General features: G+C 43.2%; 1 protein-coding gene across 1 annotated transcript in view; it reads left to right on the top strand.

Annotated features, from left to right (window-relative positions):
- Window positions 1-27,180, top strand: part of IL1RL1 (interleukin 1 receptor like 1) — a 47,037-nt gene extending 19,857 nt beyond the window's left edge. The window contains exons 3-12 of the mRNA XM_029048882.2: window positions 1,043-1,115; window positions 1,384-1,594; window positions 4,794-4,959; window positions 5,062-5,224; window positions 9,228-9,296; window positions 10,182-10,329; window positions 10,440-10,579; window positions 18,220-18,366; window positions 22,205-22,372; window positions 26,702-27,180. Of these exons, the coding sequence (XP_028904715.1) occupies window positions 1,052-1,115; window positions 1,384-1,594; window positions 4,794-4,959; window positions 5,062-5,224; window positions 9,228-9,296; window positions 10,182-10,329; window positions 10,440-10,579; window positions 18,220-18,366; window positions 22,205-22,372; window positions 26,702-27,030 (1,605 nt within the window). The 5' untranslated portion in view covers window positions 1,043-1,051 and the 3' untranslated portion in view covers window positions 27,031-27,180. The remainder of the gene's footprint in view (window positions 1-1,042; window positions 1,116-1,383; window positions 1,595-4,793; window positions 4,960-5,061; window positions 5,225-9,227; window positions 9,297-10,181; window positions 10,330-10,439; window positions 10,580-18,219; window positions 18,367-22,204; window positions 22,373-26,701) is intronic.
- The last annotated feature ends 742 nt before the right edge of the window (window positions 27,181-27,922 follow it).

Raw genomic sequence — 27,922 nt, 5'->3', positions numbered from 1 at the left:
TGACATACCCAAGGTCACATAGCAGACAACAGGTGGAGCTGGGATCAGAATCCAGGTTCTTCTGACTCCCAGGCCCATGCTCTATCCACTAGGCCAAGCTGTTTCTCTAGCAAGGGATACCTAGATTCAATCAATTAATCAATCATATTTATTGAGTGCTTACTGTATATAGAGCACTGTACTAAGCACTTGGGAGAGTACAATATAACAGAGTTTGTGGACATGTTTCCTTTCTACAATGAGCTTACAGTCTAGATGAGGAGAAGGAGTTTCCTCCGCCTTTGGCAACCTCTGAAGTTTCTCCTCCCCCATCCTCTGAGCGAAGGGTCAACTCAAGTGACTGCTGCACTGTTTGAAATGAATTTGGATAAATACCAACAGAGAGACCAAACTTCTCATTAGTATGAAGCATGTGAAAGAATTGAATGCCAGAAGAAGGAGGTAGAGAGACCAGAGTCAGTTGATGACTGCATCTGCCTTTTGCACCCCCTAAATGTAGGAGACAGGAAATGTTGGGTTCATAGGCAGCGGAACAGACATTCACTCCACTTAATAGGTAATACTAGAGCAGTATTGGGGGAGTAATGAAGGATTGTAGCTTATGAACCTTTTGGAAGATACTATCTCATTGAATGCCAAAGATTCTCAAATTTTACAATGTCTTTATTGATCATTAATACTAATGCTATCTTCCAAAGAAAACCCATGTTCTAAAATGGAGTATAATTTAACCATTCTCTATTAAAATGTTTTCCCAAGAGTGGAAAAAAAAGAATTATAAACTAGAGCTGACAATGTCACACTGACATGGAAAGAAAAGATAGCAGGAATCATTAAATTGACATAGTTTCCTTGTGTAATTGTATATAAGCAAAGCATGCCTCATAATTCTCAATTGTTATGTTTTGTTTCTAGGCATGCAAATGCTCTCTATTTCTCAGAAAACTCTCAAAATCAGTCTGGTGATGAAAATCTATGTCATAGTTTTCCTTGATATAAGACTGGACCAAAATCCTCACTCACTCTTTTCTTTTTGTTTTAGAAATAGACGATGCAATCCTGTTCCCTGGTCGTTCTATGTATATTCCTCATCCCCTGCACAGCCACCTATAATAGTAAGTCTCACTTTATATTCTGTTCACATCAATATTTTCCTAACAAGATTGGAGAAGTGTTTGTTCTTGGTTGATGAACATGATGTAAAGAACAAAATTTCCCAAGAGAAGAGGAGTTTATGCTAATATGATATTTTGTCTCTCAGGTGGATTCAACTCAGTTGTAATTGTGTTACTTGTTAAGTGCTTACTATGTGTCAAGCACTGTTCTAACCACTGGGGTTTTTCCTCAAGCAGACTTAATGGCTTATACATTGTCCATTTGCAGTTCATTACTATGTGGCAAAGGAAGGAGAAGCTTTGATTGTGGCTTGCCCTTTATATCCACAAGCTGGCTTCCAAATTGACTGGTATGTTACACAAACAAATGAAAGCATTCCTGCCAGAGAAGGGGAACGTAGATATTCTTCCAGAGATATGCTCAAGTTCCTACCAACTTTGATAGAAGATGCTGCAAACTACACTTGTATCCAGCACAGGTAAGAGAAATACAGAACTCCTCATCTTCCCAGCTAAACCCTCTCCTCCCCCTGACTTTCTCATCACTGTAGGCAGCACCACCATCCTCCATGTCTCAAGAGCCCATGGCCTTGGCATTATCCTCAATTTATCTGCCTCATTCAACCCACATATTCAATCTGTCACCAAATCCTGTCGGTTCAGCCTTCGTGGCATAGCTAAAATTAGTCCTTTTCTTTCTATTCAAACTGTTACTCCTCTGATCAAAGCACCTATCCTAACCCACATTTGCATAATAATAATTCTTATTATCTGTCTCCTTGCTGACCTCTCTGACTTCTGTATTTCTCCTCTCTAGTTCATAATTCATTCTTCTGTGCAGATCATTTTTCTAAAAAAAATTCAGTCCATGTATCCCCATTCCTCAGTAACCTCCAGTCGTTGCCCATCCACCTCCGCATCATATAGAAACTCTGCCTTTGGCTTTAGACCTCTCAATCAGCTCACCCCCTCCTATGTTACCTCACTGATTTCCCACTGCAGCCCAGTCCACACACTTTGTTCCTCTAGCTCCAGTTTGTTCATTTTGTCCTAATCTCATCTATCTCACTGCTGACCCCTTTCTCACATCCTTCCAGTGGCCTGGAACTCTCTCCCTCTCCATATTTGCCAGACCACCACTCTCCCCATGTTCAAAGCCTTATTAAGGTAACATCTCCTCCAAGAAACCTTCCCTGATTAACCCTTCTTTTCCGGACTGCCTCTCCCTTCTGTGCCATCTAGGCACTTGGATCTGTATCCTTTGGGCCCTTGATATTCCCCCCCCGGCCCCACAGCACTTATGTACATATCCATAAATTATTTATTCATATTAATGTCTGTTTCCCCCTCTAAATTGTAAACTCGTTGTAGGCAGGGAACATGTTTAGTAACTCCTTTGTACAGTGCTCTGCACACAGTAAGCGCTCACTAAGCACGATTGCATGAATGAATACTGTACTCTCCCAAGTTGTTAGCACAGTGATCTGCACACATCAAGTGCTCAGGAAATACCATTGATTGATTGAAATACCAAATGATAAATCAGTCATTCCAGGGACATGGAACTTTGATCTCTGCTTTGAACTTCCCTCTTCCCCTGTAGGTGAGCCTCCATATCTTGCTTTTGCTCCTCAATCAGTTAACCAGTAGCCTATGTATTTACTAGGCAGGAAACGTCCAGAAGCTGACAAATAGCAAGCATACCAAAGAAACAAAAGAAAACACCCTATTATTTGTCTTCTCAAATTGTTTTGATGTGGATCAAATAAGAAACTGTGATAAAATGAAGTTCCTTAAGGGCAAGGCTCAGTGGAAAGAGCCTGGGCTTGGGAGTCAGAGGTCATGGGTTCTAATCCCGGCTCTGCCACTTGTCAGCTGGGTGACCATGGGCAAGTCACTTAACTTCTCTGTGCCTCAGTTACCTCATCTATAAAATGGGAATGAAGACTGTGAGTCCTACTTGGGGCAACCTGATTACCTTGTATCTACCCCAGCACTTAAAACAGTAATTTGCACATAGTAAGCGCTTAACAAATACTATCATTATTATATTCTAGTTACATTATACTCTCTCAAGTTCTTTATTGAGTAATAGGTTCTCAATTAATACTACTAGTTGATAAACTGATAAATTAAACTGATAGTTTGATATGGAAAGGAATTACACAGTAAAAATATATAATGAGAGCAAGATGTTTTGCATTTGGAAAAAGCTTTTGCCAGTTAATCATTGTCAGTCGAAAGAAGGATTTGAACACATCAGATTTGCATGGGGAAACAGAGAAAGTAGACAAACCTGTGAAAAAAGTCCACTCTTTGATACATGGAGAAAAAAGAGTAAATTGCTAAAATAAGAATAATACTAATGGACATTTCTGGCCTAGTGAATAGAGAAGAATGAGCTAGTGGATAGAGTACAGGCCTGGAAGTCAGAAGTACCTGGTTTCTAATCCTGTGTCCACCAGTCATCTGCCATGTGATATTGGACAAGTCACTTCACTTCTCTGGGCCTCAGTTCTCTCACCTGTAAAATGAGGATTACTGTGAGCTTCATACTGTATCCAAGCCAACTATCTTGTATCTACCCCAGCACTTAGAACAGCACCTGGCACTTGGTAAATGCTTAACAAATACCATTATTATTATTATTATTATTATGAATAATAATAACTATTGTAGAAATAGATCCAAACTAATACAGAAGATTACAAATGTGATTGTTCCAAATATAAGGAAGGGTGGCAAAAGGCAATGACCAAGTTTCACCTTTTTGGAAAATGGTTTCCACACGTGGCATAAGAAGCACAATAATAAAGCCTGCCCACTCACTCTATGCACTCTGGGCCCCACAAGAAACATGCCTGACAAGGACCAGACAATATGTCTGGTGGGCATAAATTATTCTCACTTAAATCATTTTCTTGGCCTAGATTTTCAGTCTCAAGATCTTCATGACGGGATCAGGGCTCCACAGTTCTTTATTCTGGGAGACTCCATCATAGCCTAAAAACAGAAAAAACAAAGCAGTGGCAAAGGGAGAAAGCCCCTCTCAGGATAGCATCTGGAGAGTTTCCAGTATTCTGCCATTCTTGACTATGGGAGGAAGAGTCAAGCAGAAGCATATCCATTCCATTCCTAGCTTGGGCAATGGCTAGCAAGGGAAAGACAATCTGCTACAAGTCAAAATTTCCCTGTGCTGGGCAGCAGCAGCCACGGGAGAGAGTCGAGGATGGAAACTCAGATTTATTATGGGGAAGGAAGAAATGGTAAAACACTTCTGTATTTTTACCAAGAAAACTCTATGGATATATTGCCAGAACAATGGCAGATGGAGGTAAAGCAGTTTGGGAGACGTGTCCATGGCGTCTCTATGGGTCAGAGATGACAAAAGCCTAAGACAAAAAAAAAAGGGAGAAATATCCTCAGGAAGATTTTGATGAATTGAAATTGATTAAAAGAGCTTGAACAGTCAATAGGTCAGAAACAGAACCAATCACTTTCCCTCTTTAACTTCCTCTTCTTGTTAGCACTCTTGTTGGGATGCTTCTCTCATATAACTGAATTTCTCAAATCCCATTGTTTTCAGTTCCAAAGGATAAAATCCTTATGGAAAGCATTGCTGAGGAATGCTGCATGACTGGCTTGTTTTTTAAAAAATGACTTGTCTTATTTTATCAGCAACAGTTCCAGGGAATCTGCATTGGTGAATGTGAAGATATACCCGAAACAAGCTGGTTGTGTCACCCCAGATGATTTGATCTATCGGTTCCCAATCGGGCTCTCAACCATCTATTGCCCTAATCTCGATATCTATAATAATTCAGGTGACATTCAGTGGTTTCAGGTAAATTTAAACCAATAAAGCTATACATGGAAATCAAGTCATTGTTAAAATTGGGTCATTTAAAGGTTGTCCTCCAACACTGAATGGAATTTTCCCCCTCAGAACTGCAAACCCTTGCGTGAAGCAAAATATTTATCAAGAAAGGACTTCTTGCTGATCATAGGTGCAACTGAAGCCGATTCAGGAAATTACACCTGCCAATTTGTCCACAATGAAAAAGGAACTATTTATCCGGTGACTGCAACAGTAGAATTCAAATTTAAAGGTAAGGTGACCATCTGGCATTTATTTCTGAGTCGTTGTGGAAGAAAAGAGAGGAAGTTTTTTGCTACTCTAAATAGAACAAAAAAATGTTCACTGGTGCTAACATTGTTTTAAAAAAGTAAAATAAAATTTGTGATTAATTTGTCATTCCATCAGTGGGTTGTTGTCTAGAAGCTAAAGTTGTGTGTGTGTGTGTAGTTGTGTGTCTGCGTTTGTGTGTGTGTGTGTGTACGTTCATGTTTGTACGTTTATGCATGCCATTGGGTTCTGTGAGGTCCTGGTTTACAAGAGTTTGTTTAGATGACAACTCATGTTTGTTAATGCCATTTTTGTAGGGTGCTTTTATTTTTCCAAAGTACTCTTATATCAGTTGTCTCATTATAAACTTCACCACAACACTTTAAGGTAAGGAGAGATAGGACTGATTATCTTCACTTTACAGATGAGTCTCATTAATGTTAAGTAACTCATCAACATCATGCAGTAAGCCAGCGGCAGATCTGGGTCAAGAATCTAGGTCTCCTGACACCCAGGGCCACAGTCTTTCCAGTAACCCACAGTGTCTTCACAGGGTATAGAGCCAAATTGTGTCATGTTGGTTGTCTCTGATGTTTTACGAAGGATATGATGGAGGGAATTTGAGAACATTTTCTGTACTACAGATTTTTTTTGTCAGCCTGCAGAATTTTTATGACATCTATTTCTCCATGTATAAACACTCCCTTTCCTATTCTAGCCATCTGATTCCTGGTCCACCCACAGTCATTTTCTCCTTCTATTTCCAACAGTCAGAAAAAAAATAAACCAACATCTGCTCTCATTAAATACAGTTTCTCAACAAACCAGATTTCCATAGGATTTCTACAGAAGCAGCATGGTCTAATACAAAGAGCATGAACCTGGGAGTTAGAAGACATGGGTTCTAATCCTAGTTCTGTCACATGTCTGCTTTATGATCTTGGGAAAGTCACTTAATTTCTCTGTGCCTCAGTTACCTCATCTGTAAAATGGGAATCAAGACTGTGAGCCCCATGTGGGACAGGGACTGTGTCTGACCTAATTACCTTGTATCTACCCCCTATGCTTAGAACAGTACTTGGCACATAGTAAGTGTTTTACAAATGCCCCAATGATTATTATTATTATTATTAGGTTCTAAATGGAAAAGACAAGAGAAGCAGAGCTTGAGTAGATCAAGTTCCCAATAGGCTTCATTGCCCTAGGCTCCATGTCTGCAGAGAGGTTTGCCAAGCTGTCTGCCCTACCGATGACTTTTGCACAGTTTTCTCTGTGATGGAAGGGACAGAGCTCAGCAGTCTTGCCCCTCCTTCACTCCTCAAAAGTGGCACAATGTGGCCTAATCAAAAGAGCACAGACCTGGAAGTCAGAAGGTCTTGGATTCTAATCCTGGCTCTTGTGACCTTGAGCAAATCACTTCATTTCTCTGTGCCTGTTATCTCATCTACAAAATGGGGATTGAGACTGTCAGCCCCATGTGGGTTAGAGGCTGTGTCCAACCTGACTTGCTTGTAGCCACCCCAATGCTTAGTACAGTGCCTGGCACACAGTAAGCACTTAGCAAATACCGCAATTATTATTATTGCAATTTATTTTAATTACTACCTCCCCACATAGACCGTAATCTCCTTGTGGGCAGGGTTCGTGTCTACCAGTTAAATTGTATTGTGCTTTCCCAAGCTCTCAGTGCAATATTCAGCACACAGTAAACAATAAATACCTGTGATTGATTGTCCTCTCCCAAGTGCTCTGTACAGTGCTCTGAACAGAGAAAGCACTTATAAATACCATTGACTGATTTTTTAAAAAAAATTCGTTCATTCAGTTGTATTTATAGGGAACTTACTGTGTGCAGAGCACTGTGCTAAGCTCTTGGGAGAGTACAATTCAGCAACAGACACATTTCCTGCCCACAACTACCTCATGCCTATACTCGTCTATACACACCTATACAAAAAAAATATAGTTTTGTACTTGCCTTCCCCTTCAGATTGCAAGATCCTTAAGTGTAGAGATTCTGTCTTGTACTTGCTTTGATTGTTTTCAAATGCCTAGTAAAGCACGCTGGACATAGGAAGGGCCCAGCCAAGTCTGTTGATGGTGAGATCTGTTCTGAATCTAGTAACCACTCTTAGGTGAATTGGTCTAAGTCCCTCAACATGCACCAGGTATTTAAAATTCTATCCCTTCTTGGGACAGATTGGATTCCTCAGGGGATTTCACCATTTCCTCCAACTCTCCAGATTAATGGAGTTGGCTAGGGTTCAAAACAGATCTTCCTGGGAATGTTCTAGTCTGAGATCCCTCTTCTCACCCCAGATTTGATCTTCCCTTTTAATTAATTCATTCATTCGTTCAATTTATTCATTCACATTTGTTGTGTGCAGAGCACTGTACTAAGCACTTGGAAGAGTACAATAAAACAATAAGCAGACACATTCCCTTCCCACAATAAGCTTACACTCCAAAAGGAGAAGCAGACTTTAATATAAATAAGTAAATTTTAGCTATGTTCAAAAGTCTGATGGGGCTTGGAGTGGGGATGAATAAATGGAGAACATCAGAGTGATGCAGAAGGGAGTGGGAGAAGAGGAAGGGAGGGCTTAGTCAGGGAAGGCCTCTTGGAGGAGATGTCTGCCTTCAGTAAGGCTTCGAAGTGGGGGAGAGTAACTGTCTGTTAGATATAAGGAGGGGACATTCCAGGCCAGAGGCAGGACATGGGCAAGAAGTAGGTGGTGAAATAGACAAGATTGAGGTACACTGAGAAGGTTAGCATTAGAGGAGCAAGTATGAGAGCTGGGTTCTAGTAGGAGAGTGGTGAAGTGAGGTAGGAGGTGGCAAGGTGATTGAGTGCTTTAAAGGCAAAGGTGAGGAGCTTTTGTTTAATGCAGAAGTGAATGGGCAAAAACTGGAGGCTCTTGAGGAGTGGGGGAAAAGGACATGAACCTCTTTGTAGAAAAATGATCCGGGCAGCAAAGTGAAGTATGGACTAGAGTAGGTAGAGACAGGCTGCAGAGAGCTCAGAAAGGTGGCCAGTATGGTAATCCAGCACTTAGTACAGTGCTATACACCCAGTAAGTGCTCAATAAATATGATTGAATGAATGAATGAATAATCAAGGCAGGATAGGACTGATGATTTTCCCCACACATTCCTGGACTCCTCTTGGATTGCAGTGCCATTTAAGAATCCAGGGGCTTCAGACTTGCTAAGGCTCACAAGGCTAAATGTGTGAAATCCAGCTTCCTGGTTTCCCAGCATACAGTTAGTGTCAAAAGGCCCATATATTTTAGCCACTTCCTGAATGTGGGATGCAAGGGATACAGAGGGAAGAGAATGGAGAGAGGTCCAATTAAACGGTGATATTTGTTAAGTGCTTACTTTCTACCATGCACTATACTAAATTCTGGGGTAGATACAAGATAATCAGGCTGCACCCAGTCCCTTACCCACATTGGGCTCACAATCCAACGAGAGAGGTAGAAGAGGTATTTGCTATCCAATTTATAGATGAAGAAATTGAGGCTAGGAGAAGTTAAGTGACTTGCCCCAGGTCACACAACAGTCAAGTGGCAGAGCCAGAACCCATATCTTCTGACCCCAAGATCGGTGCTCTAGGCCAAGGACAAAAGATACCTGTGAAGCTAGAATATTAGCCTAATGGAGAATGAAGGACCATTTAATCTGGTATCCTGAGCAGAGTATTTATACAGTTGTAGTTGGAGAAAATGGCACTTTTTAATCTAACTAGGCAAGTGCCAATCTCAAGGTCCATAGAGGTGGAAGTTCTAAGCCTGTCAGGGTTGTTTCTTGCTCTGCAGATGGGGGCTCCATGTTTGGGAACTGGAGAATGCCCAGGACTAGCTGTGTTGTAACAATTGGGATCCTTTTTCAGCTGCCACTCTGGTGCTTTTGGGTTTAACATTGTGCATGCTTCTTGTTAGAATGAATACTTTATTATCTTTCCTTATCCTTCATTTCATCAGAGAGACGAGCCTCATTTCATCCCCAAATTAAAATCCCTCCTAACAATGCTGTGGAAAAAGTAAAACTTGGTAAGTGATTGGCTGTTGTATTTATTTTGATAAATCAATTGATGGCATTTATTGAGTGCCTACTATGTGCAGATAAAGTTGCCTCTATCAATGTAGAGGTGGGAGTTGTGGAATAAGCAGGAGGTGAACTTGATGTGTATCTCAAAAATCTAGAGAAGCAGCGTGGCTTAGTGGAAAGAGCACGGGCATGGGAGTTAGCAGGACCTGGGTTCTAATCCCAGCTCTGCCACATGTATGCTGTGTGGCCTTTTGCACGTCACTTAATTTCTCTGTGCCTCAGTTACCTCACCTGTAAAATAAGGATTAAGACTGTTAGCCCCACGTGGGACAACCTTATTACCTTGTATTGACCCCGGCACTTAGAACAGTGTTTGGCACATAGTAAATGCTTAACAAATGCCATCATCATTATTACCATTATTATCCAGGAGGAGAAGGAATGAGAGTGCAAAATTATGACCTTGGACTGAAAAAATCTGCCTGAATCAATCACTGGTATTTATTGAGTGCTTACGGTGTGCAGAGGTTGGGAGAGTACGGTCCAATAGAGGTGGAAGACATGATGCCTTCCTTCAAGGATCCTACAGTCTAATGCTTACATAGGATAAGCCTCTGCATGCTTCAGGAGGAGAATAAACAGAGGCAACCAGGAGTTTGTTCTTGTCTTTGTAGCTCAGGGACTGCTTAGGGCAAATCACTGGTACAAAATACAGTGATGACTCCCTACTGCAGGAGGAGAGAGTAAGCTGGGAGGAGAATGAAATGAGGTAGTGGGAGAGTAGAAGAATAAAAGTCTCGTTTGGGGCCAAAGAGTTTCCAGGATACATCAAATAGATGTATAAGTAGAACACTGTGTGGCTTTTAACTCTTTCAATTCCTGTCTAGGTGCCCCTGTAACTATTTCCTGTTCAGCCTGCTTTGGGAAAGGCCCCCAAGAGATAGCTATTCTCAAGTGGCTTGTTGACAACACCGTTATTCATAGGTTCAATGACTCCAGATTTCATGAGTATCCAGGAAAAATGGTTTCAGCAAGGTAGGATTACAAATGTTGAAAATTTATGTCCCTTTCTCCTCCCAACTTGTTTTGACAACTTGTAAGAAACCGTGAAATATAATGTTTGCTTTCCTTTCCCCTAATCTTAGAGGTCAACTCTCTTGCATGAACAACACATTAAAAATCACACAAGTGGAAGACAATGATTTCTCTTCTGAGTTTCAATGTGTGGCCATAAACCAGCATGGATGGACAGCACATTACCTTAAATTTAAAAAAAAAGAGTCACGTAAGAAGCAAAGGTCTTGATTTTGCTTGAGGGAGGGAAAGGGTGCTGTTAAATGATCTTGAAGTAGAGGGACAAGGACCCTGGTTTTATAATTCTGTTTCCTAAATGGAGGGTTGGGTCATCTCCGGACAACAGCCTAGGAAAATGGACCAATTCAAAGCTTTAGGGTGCGATATTTGGGAATGTAATATGGAAACAGCCCATTCCCCCATGCAACCTGCTCAGCTGCAGCCCGGGCTCAGGATAGCAGTTCCAAATTTGGGGAACCCCTGCCTCTCTACCTGATCCACTACACTTCCCAACTCCTGACAGAATTCTGCTTCCTCTTGTTTACCAATCCCTGCTTCTCCCTCCTTCACTTGCCTCCTCCCAAATTCACAATATTTGTGGGAAAATCTGGGTACAACCCAACTGAATTAACTAGAGAATTCACTTGCCCCTGGATATTTCAATTATATGAAGGGTCCAACTGGGACCAGCTCCTGAGGGAAATCTGAGGCCAATGGAGACAGCTCAAGCCAATTGTTCCACCACTAGTAACTGGGCTGCCTTTCTGAAGCCACCGATTTCACCCTGCCCCTGACTCTGAGTGGTGAAATCAAGGAGGCAAATTTGGTCACCTCCTGACCCCTCCTTCAGGTGCATCCTGTGATCATTTCTCAATGCTTAGGCAGCCACTCCATCAGGAATTTCCTATTTAACCATCTCCATTTCTAGTGCCATATAATTTTGGGGTAAACTATTGTGTTTGTCTAGACAAGTGTCTGTCTGGATTGGTTTGGTTCAGTTTTACACAGATGCCAAGATGACTTGTTATCCTGTTTTGATCTGATTCTGGGCAGAAGATTGCCTCATGTTATTAATGAATTGGGTTGTCTCCATCTACCGATTCCTGTGCAATTCAGTATTATTCTTTTTCTGATGTATGCATTAAATAAAAGTAGATGCAGCCAGTGTTTATTGTTGCTTTTACGTTGCATTGTTTTGTGTGCAAGTTATGATGCACCCTGCAGTTTTCTAGCATTCTGGATAGAAGGTGGTTCTTCATGTTGACTGATTTGGAGGACTACCAACTTCCATGCCCCAGTGTAACCCTCTCTCACTGGTCACAGCCCCATAACCTAGGGATCAGAGCAGTAGCCAGAGTGGCCCTGAGAGGGATGAGGAGGCAATTATATTCCCTTGCCTCTTGTTGGCAGTTGGCACAGCTGCATCCCTTCCCTAGCCCTCAGTGCTGCAGGAGAGAGGTAAGCTACATCTAGGAGCCAGAGGCTACTTATCTGTAGCCTATTTGTCCTGCCTGAGGACTACAGAGGTGCCTCTAGTGCCATTGGCTGGACTGAAGGAGCTAGTGAGAGGGATCAAGCCACCAGAATAGGGACAGGGCTAGCAGCAGGTAAAGAGCACTGTAGATCAGAGCAGCTCCAGGAAAAAGTAAGAAATGAAGCCACTTCCCCCATTCGTTCAATCATATTTACTGAGTACTTGCTGCGGGCAGAGCACTGTACTAAGCATTGGGGAGAGTACAATATAACAAAGTTGTTAGACACATTCCTTACCCACACATAGCTTACAGCCTAGAGGAGGAGACAGAAATCAATATAAATAAATTATGGATCTATTACATAAGTGTGGTAGGGCTGAAGAGGAGGGTAAAAAAAGGGTGCAAATCCAAGTGCAAGGGTAATGCAGAAGGGAGTAGTTGAAGAGGAAATGAGGGTTTAGTTGGGGAATACCTTGGAGGAGATGTGCCTTCAGTAAGGTTTTAAAGGGGGAGAGAGTGATCATGTGTCAGATACGAAGAGGGAGGGCATTGCAGGCCAGAGACAGGTTGTGGGAGAGAGTTCAGTGGCGAGATAGATGAGATCGAGATACAGTGAGTAGGTTGGCATTAAACGAGTAAAGTTTGCAAGGAAAGCAGAGAGGTAAGATAAGAGTGGGCAAGGTGACTGAGTGCTTTAAACTCCCACCCTGCCTGATTCCTACTCTTCCAGGATCTATGTCTGGAATTCTGGCCAGCAAGCTACACTTCTGGCAGCTTCAACTGCTGCTTCACTTACCTCTTATCCTCCTGCTGATGCTGCACCTATCTTCTTGGTGCTAAGGACATCTCGGTGAGCAAGTAGCTCATTCTTCCTAACAGTTATTGTTTCTGTGCTTGTGTCAATGTCTGTCTCCCATCTTTCTCTCCCACAGAGTGTTCCTTCTCTTGAGACTTTCCCATCACTTTGTCCTTCTCTCATCATCTTCTATCTCATCTTGTCTCCCTCTGTGTCCTTCTATACCTCTTGTAGCCTCCTTGGTCTCTGTCTCCCTTATTACCCCCTATCTATTCCTCTAATACACCTGTTTCTATTCCTTTCTCGGGTTTTTAATTTTTCTTCTGGTTGTGGAATCAAACATTTAGCTACATGTTCATTTAGCTACATGTTCCATCTTAAAGCTCAAAAACTCAAAGCTCTAAAACTCCATTAGAATCTCCTGGCTTCCCCCACCCCCATCATGTAAGTATTTTTGTTTCCATCCCTATGATACTGATGCCTCTTACTAGAGACTATTGGTCCGTCTTCTGCAATAGAGTTTCTTATTTCCTCTCCCTTCTTCTATCCCCTTCACAGAACACCACATAAGGAGCTCCCACACATGGGTAATAACAGAGGTCCCTGGAGCAGATGTGCTATAGCATGTAGTCTTTGACTTTGCAAAGACACATGCAGGAGGCTTTTTACATTTTTTCCCAATCTGTCATCCATGTTCCACCTAATGTGTCCACTACTAATTGCGCCTCCCTACTCTTGCTCTACCTCCACTTACCCCACCACCCAGCTCTCTGAAGCATCATCTCCCCTTGTCCCACCTCCCTGACCCAATCCCTGCCCATTTGGGTATGCCCATATGGCATTTTCTTTTTAGACTTGTCCTGGCCCAGCCTCTGTGTCCCTTCCCTGACATGTGGTTCACTTACAGTCCCCCAGAGTGGAGCACAGGCCTGGGAGTCAGAAGGACCTGCATTCTAATCATGTCTCTGCCACGTGTCACTTGTGTGACCTTGAGCAAGTGACTTTTCTGGACCTCAGCCATATGTAAAATGGGGATTAAGAGTGTGAGCCCCACTGTGAGTGTGAGTGTGTGGGAGAGGGTCTGTGCCAAACTGTATCTATCCCAGTGCTTAGAACGGTGCTTGGCACATCATCTTCTTCTTAAAATGCCAAGTCGTTTCTTACCCATAGCGACTCCATGGACACACCCTCTCCAGCACGTCCCATTTTCTGCCATAAAGTCATTCTGGTATGTGTATCCATAGAGTTTTCTTGGTAAAGGTACAGAAGTGGTTTAGCACTGCCTTCTTCCGTGCAGTAAAAGCTTGAATCCCTGCCATTATCTTTGATCAATATTTTGATTACTTGATCGTCTGCCTTTGATTCTTTCCCATGCCGCTGCTGTCCAGCACCAGTGAATCGACCTTGTCTAACACTTCAGCTTAGGCCTTTCCATTATGGATAACCCTATATAGCATAGTTCTAAGCTTCATCAGCATACACAAACTCTCTTGCCACGATAAGGCGTCGATTCCTAGGAGAGGCTTGGCACATAGTAAGCACTGAACAAATATCGTAATTATTATTTTTATTATTAGTAATGCCAGGACTGAACCAGAAGGGGAAGAGGCCACAGTCACCCCAGTCCCTGTTCTGTCCCCATGGCTCCTGGGTCTTAGAAGGTGTCCTCTGCAAGGAGAAACTGAGCAGCAAAGGATGGGGTTTGGGGAGCTGCATCTGGACAAGGTTAAAAATAAAGCCAGGTGGGTGGGTCTGGTCTGGCACAGGTTAAGAACAGTGCGGGTAGGTACAGAAATGGAAGGTGGATTCTGTTATGCAGCTCACAAAGGAGTGAAGAGTGGAGCTGGAAGGGACCAGGGAGCCATGGAGACAGAGATTTTAATAATCCATGGTGGAGGGCAGGGCGTTTTTTATTTTTCATGGTATTTTGTTAAGTGCCTACTATGTGCCAGACACTGTACTAAGTGCTGTGGCAGATTCAAGCTAATCAGGGTTGACACAGTCCATGTCCCACAGACTCAATCCCCATTTTAGAGATGAGGTAACTGAGGCACAGAGAAGTTACTTGACTTGCCAAAGTCACATAGCAGTCAAGTGGTGGAGAGGCATTAGAACAGGTCCTCTGACTCCTTGCTCTGTGTATTAGACCACATTGATTCCCCAGACATAATAATAATAATTATGGTATTTGTTAAGAACTGACTATGTACCAGGCACTGTACTAAACACTTGGGGTTGGGGATGGGGAATACAAGCAAATCAGGTTGGACACAGTCCATGTCCTACGTGGGGTTCACATTTTTATTGCCCATTCTACAGATGAGGTAACTGAGACCCAGAGAAGTGAAGTGACTTGCCCAAGGTCATACAGCAGACAATTGGCAGAGTTGAGATTAGAACCTTGACCTTCTGACCCCCAGACCCGTGCTGTAGAAGGAAGGGTGAGAGGGCAGAGGAGGGCATAGAGGGCAAGTCATCGGACAAAAAGGGGGGAATGTGAAAAAGCTTGTTTTACACACATTATCACAAAGACAAAATGGCACCACGGAAGCAAGAGCTGTGCCTCCTGCTGGAGCAATCAGTTCTTTGTGGAGACAACATGATCCAGTGAATCAGCACAGTTCAATTTTTTGCTTTCTCCTCTAGAAGTCCCTCAACCTTTGCCCTCTGTCAGGTCTCCATCTTTCTTATCCCACTGATGCTACATTTTCCCTCAGCTACCTTAGGCTTTTCTTTCTCTTTGCCACTTTGTACTCATCCAGCTCAGGCTGCTATAGAGCGGTCCACCTTACAGAAATCATCACGTGATCCCTTCAGACAGCCGACAGCGCAGCCACTTCTGCTGCACTGTCAGACGAAGCCCTCCGAACCTGTCGCCCTCTTATCAAGGTAAGTAAACCCTCCCCGCCCCCTCCCAGACACTCCCTGCCCCCTCCCTGTCCCCCTTAGAGTTACCAAGACTTAACTCCCCTGCCTCCCCCTCAATCAATCAATCACTCTATGAGTGGTATTTATTTAGCGCTTACTATGTGTAGAGCCATCCTCTCAGGGTCACACCTGGAGAGTTTCCAGTGCTCTGCCAGTCTTGACTACGGGAGGGAGACTCAAGCAGAGACATATCCATTTTCATTCTTAGCTTGGGCAGTGGCTAGCAAGTGGAAGGTAATCTTCTATGTCAAAACTCACCTGTGCTGGGCAGCAGTGGCATGGGAGAGTGGGAGAGAGTCAGGAGTGGAGAGTCAAGGATACCACATGGAGGGAAGCAATGATAAACCACTTCCGTATTTTTACCAAGAAAACTCTAGGGATACACTGACAGAATGGTCGCAGATGGAGGTGGTTCGTTCTGGAAGAGATGTGTCCATGGCGTCGCTATGGGTCAGAGACCACTCAACAGCATAAGACAAGATGTGCAGAGCACTGTACTGCTTGTGAAAGTACAGTACAACAGAATTGGCAGACAGGTTCCTTGCCCATAATGAGCTAGCAGTTTGGAGGAAGATCTTACAGTCTAGAGGATGAGCTTACACTTCAAACTCACTCTCTCCACACTTGTTCTCTGGCCCCCTCCACCAGGCTTGCCCATTGTCCAAAGCCAGTCAGGTCTTTTTCTTTTATTTTACCTTTTTTTTTTTTAATAACTTGACAACTGCCTTCATTCCCTTCCCTGGCTTGGAGTGCCCCTTCGTGTCCCAGTCAAGGCTGAGGGATGGGAAGCATCCCGGCTGTGTGGCGAGTACTCGAGGTGACTGGGGAAGAGACCTGGGAGCAGACCATGAAGATACAATTAAAGCAACAGTTTAAAAAAATCTGGACCAGTGTTGGTTACAGCGTGGTTCAGTGGAAAGAACCCGGGCTTAGGAGTCAGAGGTCATGGGTTCTAATCCCGTCTCTGCCACCTGTCAGCTGTGTGACTTTGGGCAAGTCACTTGACTTCTCTGTGCCTCAGTGACCTCATCTGTAAAATGGGGATGAAGACTGTGAGCCTCAAGTGGGACAACCTGATTGCCCTGTATCTACCCCAGCGCTTAGAACAGTGCTCAGCAAATAGTAAGCGCTTAACAAATACCAACATTGGTATTATTATTACTGGTCTGGCCAGTTGAAGGGCTACAAGAGCTAGGAGTGGGTAGGAAATGAGGGCAGTTAGGGTACATGGGAAAGGATGTAGGAAACTAGTGAACCAGTACCTCTAAATCCAGGTAGGTTGGGACTGAAAACAGGACTTCCCCAGCTGGAGGGTGGTCAATTCTCCAATTTTCAGCGAATTTGTCCCAACTGGAAACCTTCAGTTCCTCTTTTTTATTTTGGCATTGAGTGAACTGGGACCACCAAGTTCTGTGATCTGGATGCCGCGCTAGACTTCACACTGACCTAGGTGGGGAGCACAAAGACTCTGGCCATAATGGGGGCAGTTCTGTCTGGGGAAATCTTCTAGGGTCATAGCGCCTAATTATGTTACTTGTCCCGCATAAACTACATGACATCACGGGTATCTCCCTGTCCAGTATTCAGGAGAGCCACCCTAGCTAGAGTTGCAGCTACACTCCAAGTCCTTTCCTCTATTCCTTTCCCATCTTCACTTACCCTCCTCCAGAACCACTCATGTCCCTTATAATAATAATGTTGGCATTTGTTAAGCACTTACTATCTGCAGAGCACTGTTCTAAGTGCTGGGGTAGACACAAGGGAATCAGGTTGTCCCACGTGGGGCTCACAGTCTTAATCCCCATTTTACAGATGAGGTAACTGAGGCACAGAGAAGTTAAGTGACTTGCCCACAGTCACACAGCTGACAAGTGACAGAGCTGGGATTCGAACCCATGACCTCTGACTCCAAAGCCCGTGCCCTTTCCACTGAGCCATGCTGCTTCTCATAATAATAATAATGTTGGTATTTGTTAAGCGCTTACTATGTGCCAAGCACTGTTCTAAGCGCTGGGGTAGACATGGGGAATCAGGTTGTCCCACGTGGGGCTCACAATCTTAATCCCCATTTTACAGATGAGGGAACTGAGGCACAGAGAAGTTAAGTGACTTGCCCACAGTCACACAGCCGACAAGTGGCAGAGCCGGGATTCGAACTCATGAGCCCTGACTCCAAAGCCCGTGCTCTTTCCACTGAGCCACGCTCATGATCCTCTGGGTTCCATTTCTTCCCTGAGAGGCAACCAAGCCTCTGCAGGTTTTATGAAACAAAGAATTTGTGTGTAGGATTAATTAAAATGTATAGTTGTCATTCTTAGTTGAAGATACCAACAGCAGAGACATTCATCAGTGGATTAGTATGGCTTGAAAAACCCAGTGCGGGACCCAGAATCATGACCACACAGTGTGTACACACACAAAGACTGGCCTTTGTTGTGCTGTCACGTTTGTTGTTTGCAGAGTCTGGCACTGTTTTTGCTTTGGCTTTCTTATCTTATGATCCATATGATGCTTCTGCTTGAAATGAGCTCTGATCTCTCTCCCTGGTATGCAGACAGAGAATCATAGCAATTATCAAACTGCCCCACCTGCCCTGGCTCAACGATACATTCTTTCTCGTTCATTCTCCCCATCTTTTTTTTTTCTTTACAGTTCATCACTGGAGCACCATCTACTTGCTCATGGGGCTTCTTATATTATTAGCCCTATTAGCTGTCTTATTTATATTGTTAAAAATGTTCTGGATTGATTTTATCCTCCTGTGGCGAGAAGTAGCTAGACCATATAAATCTAGAGAAGGTAAGTGAATTTTATTTTCAGTTTGTTTTTTCAAAAGACAAACCTTTCCACTCGTTGGTTGAGGGATAAGGAAGGGGAGATGAGGAAAAGAAGAGAGGAAGAGGGAAATCAGGGGATTGGTAAGGAGGAAGGAAGCTTTTTCAGCTCTCCCAGATTGGCTTGTTGGCTAGGATCATTTCCTTTTTCTTTCCTAACCCCCCAAATATTGCAGACTTCCAGAGCTGAAAACAATTTTCTCATGGGCACACCCAACAGGCCCGTCTCTCATACTCCTCAGGCTTCCTGGTCTTCTCTGCTTCCATGGTTACCAGTTAGTCAATCAATCACATTTATTGAGTGGTTATTGTGTGCAGAGCACTGTACTAAATGCTTGGGAGAGCACAGTATTACAGTAAACAGACACATTCCCTTCCCACAATGAGCTTACAGTCTAGTGGGGATACAGACATCAATATAAATAAATTACAGTTATAATAATAATAATAATAATGGTATTTGTTAAGCACTTACTATGTGCCAGGCACTGTTCTAAGTGCTGGGGGAGATACAAGGTAATCAGGTTGTCCCACGTGGGGCTCATAGTCTTCATCCCCATTTTACAGATGAGGTCACAGGCACCAAGAAGTGAAGTGACTTGCCCGAAGTCACACAGCTGACAAGTGGCAGAGGTAGGATTAGAACCCACGACCTCTGACTCCCAAGCCTGGACTCTTTCCACTGAGCCACACTGCTTCCCAGTTAACTTAAATGATATGATCATAGTTATAGTTGAACCTTGTATTTGATGACCATCTGCTGTAGGCTAGATTTATATATCTGTATCTCTCTATACATATATCTCTATATATGTACATAAGTGTTGTGGGGCTGGGAGGGGAAATGAATAACGAGAGCATGTCAGGGCAACACAGAAGGGAATGGAATAAGAGGAAAGGAGGGCTCATTCTCCTCAGTTTGACTTTCTATCAAAACTGAATTTCAGTGATCATTTCCAGTGAAATCCCCACTTGGTGAAGAAATGCATCTCTTCCTGTTGATACTATAAGAACAAATTTTGAAAAATGGATTCGTACCAAGCATTGTGATAGGAAACAAATGTGCATCTACCCTATGGGTTGTTGGGCAAAGACTTAATGTTTTCTGCTCTAGTTCAACCTTTTGTACAGTACATTAGAAGAGTCTCAGAATTTATGGAATTAACTTAAATGATATGATCAGAGATATAGTTTGGACCTTGTATTTGATGACCATCTGCTGTAGGCTAGATTTATGTATCTCTATCTCTCTATACATATATCTATATATAAAGTGTGTATAATCACCTCTTGATTACTTTAGGGCTGTCTAATAATAGTAATAATAATAATAATAATTGTAGTGTCTGTTAAGTACTTAGTATGGGCCAGGCACTATACTAAGCTCTAGGATGGATACAGGCAAATAGATTGGATTACTGTGTCCCTGTCCCATGTGGGGCTCATAGTCTCATTCCCCATTTTACAGATGAAGCAACTGAGGCACAGAGAAGTCAGTGACTTGTCCATGGTCACACAGCAGACACGTGGCAGAGATGGAATTAGAACCCATGGCCTTCTGAATAATAATTATGGTATTTGTTAAGTGCTTAACTTGTGCCAGGCACTGTACTAAGTGTTGGGGTGGATATCAGCAGATTGGGTTGGACACAGTCCCTGCCCCACGTGGGGCTCACAGTCTCAATAATTTTGGTATTTGTTAAGCACTTACTATGTGCCAAGCACTGTTCTAAGTGCTGGGTAGATACAAGGTAAACAGGTTGTCCCACCTGGGGCTCACAGTCTTGATCCCCATTTTCCAGATGAGGTAACTGAGGCACAGAGAAGCTAAGTAGCTTGCCCAAGGTCACACAGAAGACAAGGGTCAGAGTCGGAATTAGAATCCACATCCTCTGACTCCCAAGCCTTTGTTCTTGCCACCCCTGTCATACAGTGAGTTCATAGACTTTGACATTGGGAGAGCAGGTATTTTATCCCCAATTTACAAGTGAGGACCTGAGGGTCCATGAAGTTAAGTGATTAGCCCCAAGTCAGAGTCAACGAAGGGGCAGAGCAGGGACTAGAACCTGGGACTCCTGGTCCCATTTTCTTTCCACTAGGCCACACTGTCTCCCCAGGCCTAATTAAACTGGAATATTGAAACATGTAAATCAATTACAGAATTCACTGAGCCCTTACTGTGTTCAGAGCATTGTACTAAGCATTTAGGAAAGTACAATACAGTAGTGGCTGGTAGACACCATCCCTGCACACAAGGAGTTTACAGACTAGAAGGGGAGATAGTCAAATGAGTTACTGATAGAGGAAATACAAGACTATAAGTATATGTACATAAGCGCTGTGGGGCTGAGATGAGGTAGATATTAAGTGCTTAAAGAGCACAGATCAAAGTGCATAGGTGACACTCAGGGGAGGCTTGGTAGAGGGAATGAAAGCTCAGACAAGAGAAGGTCTCTTGGAGGAGGTGTGAATTTAGGAGATTTTGAAAGTGGGAAAAGTGGTGGTCTGTCAGATAGTAAGGGGGAAGGTGTTCCAGGACAGAGGAAGAATGTTGACAAAGGATTGGAGGTGAAATTGAAGAAATCAAGGTCAGAGAGTGGGTTGTTGTTAGAGCAGTGGAGTGTGGTGGTTGTGTTGCAGTAGATCAGTGAGTTGATAGGGTGGAGAGAGCTAATTGAGCGCCTTAAAGAAGATGGTGAGGAGTTTCTTTCAGACGTGAAGATAGATGGGCAAACATTGGAGCATTTTGAGGAGAGGGGAGATGTGGACTGAGCATTTTTTTAGCAAAATGGGGCAGCAGAGCTAAATATGGACTATAGTAGGGAGAGATAGAAGTCAAGGAGGTCAGGGAGGAGGTTGATGCACTAATCAAGGAGGAATAATAATAATAATAACAATAATAATAATAGTATTTGAATGGATAAGTGCTTGGATCAACATGATAGTTTGGTGTGGAGAAGAATGGGTGGATCCTAGAGTTGTTGTGAAGTTGGAACCGACAGAATTTCATAACAGACTGAATGTGTCAGATGAATGAGAGAGATGAGTTGAGGATAGTGCCTAGAGTCCAGACATTTAAGACAGAGAGTCTATGGAGATAGGGAAGTCAGGGGGAGGACTTGGAAATGTTAAATTTGAGGTGTCAGTGGGGAGGTCTTGAGTTCTAGTCCTAACTCCACTGCTTGTCTGCTGTGTGACCTTGGACAACTCACTTCACTTCTCTGTGCCTCAGTTCCCTCAACTGCAAAACAGGGATTGAGACGGTGAGCCCCATGTGGGACAAGGACTGTGATCAACCTGGTTTGCTTATATCCACCCCAGTGCTTAGTACTGTGCCTCACACATAGAAAGCACTTAATAAATACCATAATTATTACATAGATACCCTGAAGGCAGGAGGAAATATGAGAGTGCAGAAAAGGAGACAGGTCAGAACTGGAGAGCGAGATTTGGTAATCATCTACATAGGGATGGTAGTTGAAGCCAAGGCAGCAAATGAATTCTCCAACAGAGTGGGTGTAGATGTAGAATAAAAGAAGACCCAGAACTGAGCCCTGAAGGACTCCCACAGATAGAGGGGCAGAGGCAGAGGAGGAACCCATTAAAGAGACTGCAAGAAGTGGTCAGAGAGATTGGAGGAGAACCAGGTGAGGATAGTGTCAGTGAAGCCAAGGTTAGAGAGTGTTTCCAAGAGGGAGGGGTTCAGTGCCGCGCACACAGTAAACACTCAATGAATACCAATGACTGAATGATCAATAAATAGCTCTTTTAATCCACTAAGAATTATGCTTCTGTACTTTCAGATGGGAAGATCTATGATGCTTATGTTGTGTACCCCAGAAATGACAAAATTAGTACTGATGGTGCAAGTTCTGTGGAATATTTTGTTCATAAAATCCTCCCTGATGTTCTGGAAAGTAAATGTGGCTACAACCTGTGTATTTATGGACGAGATCTGCTACCTGGGGAAGGTAAGTGTCGCAATAGACTTTATAGATTTATGAGATTGTGGATTCAAATTGATCTTTAGGTGACTAATTCTAATTGAGTTATAATATTTGTTTATAAGAGATTTTTGCATTTTATTAAAAGTTTTGCAGTCAGATAATTGCAGGTCATCTAAGTGCAGCCTATTGGATAGAACATGAGCCTGGGAGTCATAAAGTCATGAGTTCTAATCCTACCTCCATCACTTGTCTGCTATATGACCTTGGGCAAGTCACTTTAATTCTCGGGGCCTCAGTTACTTCATCTGTAAAATGGGGATTGAGACTGTGAGCCCCATATGGGACAGAGACTGTGTCTAACCCAATTTGTATCCACACCAGTGCTTAGTACAGTGACTGGCAGAAAGCAAATGCTTAACAAATACCATTTAAAAAAAAGTGACCATAGTGACTCTGAACTTCCTCTAAAACAACAGGTCTAGTCCAGATCTATATTTGTCCTTCATATTCAAAGAAGATACCACTGACAGTGAAATTCACCTATGTATGCCTGTACGACTCAAAAGGCCCATGTGTGACTCATCATTCTGGCCATACTGTGCACACAAAATAACTTGTATGCTGTCAACTTCATATTTGCAACACTTGGCACTGTTTTCTCTTTTGCTTCTTGCCTTTTGTCCTCACTGAATTTTTGCATGAAAGCTGCTTCTTTCTTGACAATTTGAAAATACATCATTCTGACAATCAATCAGCGGTATTTATTGAGGGCTTAGTGTGTGCAGAGCACTTTATTAAGCACTTTTTAAAATGACATTTGTTAATTACCATTCAGACCCTGTATGAACTAAGCACTGTGGTAAATAGAAACTAATAAGATTGCAAGTTATGGGCAGGGAATGTGTCTGTTTCTTGTTATACTGTACTCTTCTAAGAACTTTGTACAGTGCTCTGTACACAGTAAGTGCTCAATAAATATGATTGACTGACTGACTCGCTGACTGGTCCATGTCTACATGGAGCTCACAGCCTTATTTCTCATGAGTCACAGAGAAGTTAAGTGACATGTCCAAGTTCACACAGCAAATGTGGCACTCATTCTTAGTATCTTTTTCAGGCTCCTCCACAGCCTCCCACTACCTAAATGTAGGAGTCCCTCAAAACTCAGTTCTGAGTCCCTTTCTTTTCTCCATCTTTGCCCACTCACTTGAAGAACTTATATTAATAATAATGATGATGTTGGTATTTGTTAAGCACTTACTATGTGCAGAGCACTGTTCTAAGTGCTGGGGTAAATATAGGGGAATCAGGTTGTCCCGTGTGAGGCTCACAGTTAATCCCCATTTTACAGATGAGGTCACTGAGGCACAGAGAAGTGAAGTGACTTGCCCACAGTCACACAGCTGACAAGTGGCAGGGCTGGGATTCGAACCCATGACCTCTGACTCCCAAGCCCGGGCTCTTTCCACTGAGCCACGCTGCTATTGGGTAGGGATTGCCTCTATTTGTTGCCAAATTATACTTTCCAAGCACTTAGTACAGTGCTCTGCACACAGTAAGCACTTAATAAATACGATTGAATGAATTTCCACCACTTCAATTACCATCTTTTTACAGATAATTTCCAAATCTGCCTCTCCAGCCCTGTCTGCTCATCTTCTCTGCAATTTCACATTTCCCCTGGCCTTCAGGACATCTCTATTTGGATGTCTGCCATTACATCAAACTTAAAATGTCCAAAACAGAACTCCTCATCTTCCCATCCAAACCCCACCCTCTCGTTGTCTTTCTCAGCATTGTAGGCAACACACTTTCCTTTCTGTCTAACAACCCCATAACCTTGGAATTATCTCTCTCATCTCTCTCATTCAACCCACATATTCAGTCTGTCACCAAACCCTAACATTTCTGTGTTCACAACATTGCTAAAATCCACCCTTTCCTCTCCATCCAAACTTTTACTATGCTGATCCAAGCACTTATATCCCACCTTAACTAAAGCATCAGCCTCCTCACATCTGACTTCCTTGCCTACTGGCTCTCCTAGCTTCAGTTCTTACTTCACTTTGCTGCCTGGATCATTTTTCTAAAAATCCATTTAGCTCACATCTTCCCACTCCACAGAAGCCTCCAATCCATCCACCTCCGCATCAACTGAAAACTCCTTACCATCACTTGTAAAAAGCTCACCAATACAGTAGAGTTGGTAGACATGATCTTTGCTCTCAAGGAGCTTGCAATCTAGTGCCCTGAAGCTCCTACAACTTTCCAATTTCCAATCTGTCTTCTTGTGCTGAAGTGAAACATTCATCAATGGCATACAGAATGTTGAAGGGTATAGTAGTAACTGTGGATACTGAGCTTCCAGAGCAAATCTGTGCCTTGTCCACATACTGCACCCATTATTCCTGCCAGCCACCTCACAGTTTGTGCCACTGGGCACAGGAAGGGGCCCACAAGATAGTATGGGTAACTTAGCACAGACCATCACATTACTACATAAACAAATCAAATGCATGTCCTTCTGGTGTTGGGATATATCTTTCCTCGCAATCAGTCCCAGCCTGGCTTCTTGCTGAGAGAAATAGTGGAGTCATTCAAAATCTCCCTTGGTTTCTGAGCACCCAGATTGTCAGAGGACCAGGAAAAAGTTCATTTCTGTATTTTATCAGGTGCAGTGTGCAAGTGTCTAAGGAATTCTCAATAAAAGGCACTCCCACCCTTGGATACAATTTCAGCCTTGGCAACATTACCTTCAAACCAAACCACAAATACTCCTTAATACACTCCTGTTTTGAAGGGGATTCTTTGCATTTTAAATGAGAAGCTTCATATTGTGCTCCAATGCAGGGCGGCTCTTGTGTTCTTTCCTCATTGGAAACACTCTTGAAATTTGATCGCTCCTTAACTTCTAAGAGGAGACCTCTGTAGGGAAGGTGACAGGCTTTCCAGGGCCTCGAATCCAGATGGTAGGCGGGAATTCTGCGCACCCGTCTTGCTGGATTGCTGAGCCCCATAGAAAGGATGCTTCCTCAGTAAATAGGCCTTCTTGCCCCATGTCTGCTTTAGGCTAAGGCCTCACATTCTTCTCATCCTTAGATTAGGTGGCTTGTGGGGTTCAGAAAATGGAAAATGATGGTCAAGAAGCTTTCCCCCAGGTTGTATCCATAGCTCCTCCTGAATCCAGCCTTGTATAATCCATGAAGTCAGATGAGGAGCCTCTCCTCTCTCTCTCTCTCTCTCTCTCTCTCTCTCTCTCTCTCTCTCTCTCTCTCTCTCTCACACACACACACACACACACACACATACACACATATATATCTCACCCTCTTTGTTGAGAAGGGCCTAGAGAAGCAGTGTTGCCCAGTGGTAAAAGTATGGGCCTGGGAGTCAGAGGACTTGACTTCTGATCACAGCTCCACCACTTACTCCTTTGTTACCTTGGGCAAGTCACTAAACTTCTCTGTGCTTCAAATTTCAAATTTTACTTCATCTGTAAAATAAGGATTAAAATCTTCCTCCCTCCAGTTTTGACTATGAGTCCCACCTAGGGCAAGGACTTTTTAAAAATTATTTATTAATGTATTTGTTAAGCACTTACTATGTGTCATGCACTTTTCTAAGTACTGGGGTAGATACGAGTAGAGACAAATTAATCAGGTTGAACACAGTCAGTGTCCCACATGTAGTTTTATGTAGGAGGGGAGAACAGGTAGTGAATCTCCATTTTATAGTTGATGAACCTGAGGCACGAGTTAAGTTAAGTGACTTGCCCAAGGTCACGCAGCAGACAACTGGTAGATCTAGGATTAAACCCCAGGTCCTCTGACTCCTAGGCCCATGCTCTTTCCACTGCTTCTGTGTCTAACCTGAGTATCTTGTATATACCTCAACCCTTAGAACAGTGCGTGACACATAATAATGGTATTTTTTAAGTGCTTACTATGTTTCAGACACTGTAATAGGTGTTGGGGTAGATACAAGCAAATCAGATTAGACACAATCCATGTCCCACATAGGGCTCACATTCTTAATCACCATTTTGCAGGTAAGGTAACTGGGGCACAGAGATGTCATGTGGCTTGCCCAGGTCACACAGCAGACAAGTGGTGGAGCTGGGATTAGAACCCAGGCTCTTCTCACTTCCAGGCCCATGTTCTAGCCACTAGGACTCATAATAAGGATTTGAAAAATACCATAAAAAAGGGCCATCCTATGATTGAATTTGAAGGCTTTGCATTCAGAATGGACCTCATTAGGAAACCACTCCAGTCTGGGAACAGAATGAGGTCAGTGCTGTTGCTGGCTAGCTGCAGCAGCCCTTGACCCACCAATGTGGTTATCTGTCACCAGATGCAGCCACTGCAGTGGAAACGAGCATTCAGAAGAGCCGGAGGCAAATGATCATCTTGGACTGTCAGGTGATGCACTGTGAAGAGTTTGCCTATGAGCAGGAGCTTGCCCTGCACAGCGCCATGATACAGAATGACTCCAAAGTGATTGTGATCGAGATGGAGGGAGTCGGTGACTACAGTGGGCTGCGGGAGTCCCTCAGGCACATTATTAAACAGCAAGGCACCATCAAGTGGAAGGAAGACCACGTGGCAGATAAACGCTCCCTGAACTCTAAATTCTGGAAGCAAATAAGATGTCAGATGCCTTTGAGAAAGACAGTTTCATAACTGAAGTTGAAGAGTGTCCAAAGAGAAGAGACAAGTGGGATTCTGACATTGGTTGACTTGGATGGTCACCTTTGATACAATGATTGTGGCCTTTACTAAGCGCTTTGTGCTAAGTGCTAAGGTAGATTCAAGGTTATGAGATCAGAAACATACAGCCTGTCTCATAATAATAATGTTGGTATTTGTTAAGCGCTTACTATGTGCAGAGCATTGTTCTAAGTGCTGGGGTAGACATAGGGGAATCAGGTTGTCCCACGTGGGCCTCACAGTCTTAATCCCCATTTTACAGATGAGGTAACTGAGGCACAGAGAAGTGAAGTGACTTGCCCTAAGTCACACAGCTGACAAGTGGCAGAGCTGGGATTCAAACCCATGACCTCTGACTTTAAAGCCCGTGCTCTTTCCAGTGAGCCACGCTGCTTCTCCAAGAAGCAGCTGCTTCTGCTGCGACTCATGTATGGCTCATGATGCATTTAACACCCCATTTCATAATAATGAATAATTATAGCATTTGTTAAGGGCTTACTATGTGCCCAGCACTGTTATAAGCACTGGGGAGGTTACAAGATAGGTTGGACACAGTCCCCGACCCATATGGGGCTCATAGTCTAAGTAAAAGGGAGTAGTAATATTGATAATAATAATAACTGTGGTACTTGGTAAGTGCTAACTATTGGCCAGGCACTGAATTAAGCAGTGGGGCAGGTGCAAGATAATTGGGTTGGACACAGTTCCCATTCCATGTAGGATTTATAGTTTTAATCCTTATTTAACAGATGAGGAAACTGAGGCACAGAGAAGTTCAGTCACTTTCCCAAGGTCATACAGCTGACAAGCAGATATGCTGCTTCTCAGGATTTAATCTTGATTTTAAAGACGAGGAAACTGACAC

Source organism: Ornithorhynchus anatinus, chromosome 2 (genome assembly GCF_004115215.2).
Source record: "Ornithorhynchus anatinus isolate Pmale09 chromosome 2, mOrnAna1.pri.v4, whole genome shotgun sequence".
Classification (NCBI taxonomy): domain Eukaryota; kingdom Metazoa; phylum Chordata; class Mammalia; order Monotremata; family Ornithorhynchidae; genus Ornithorhynchus; species Ornithorhynchus anatinus.
Note: the sequence above shows the minus strand (reverse complement) of the source record. Positions and strands in the feature narration are given on the sequence as shown.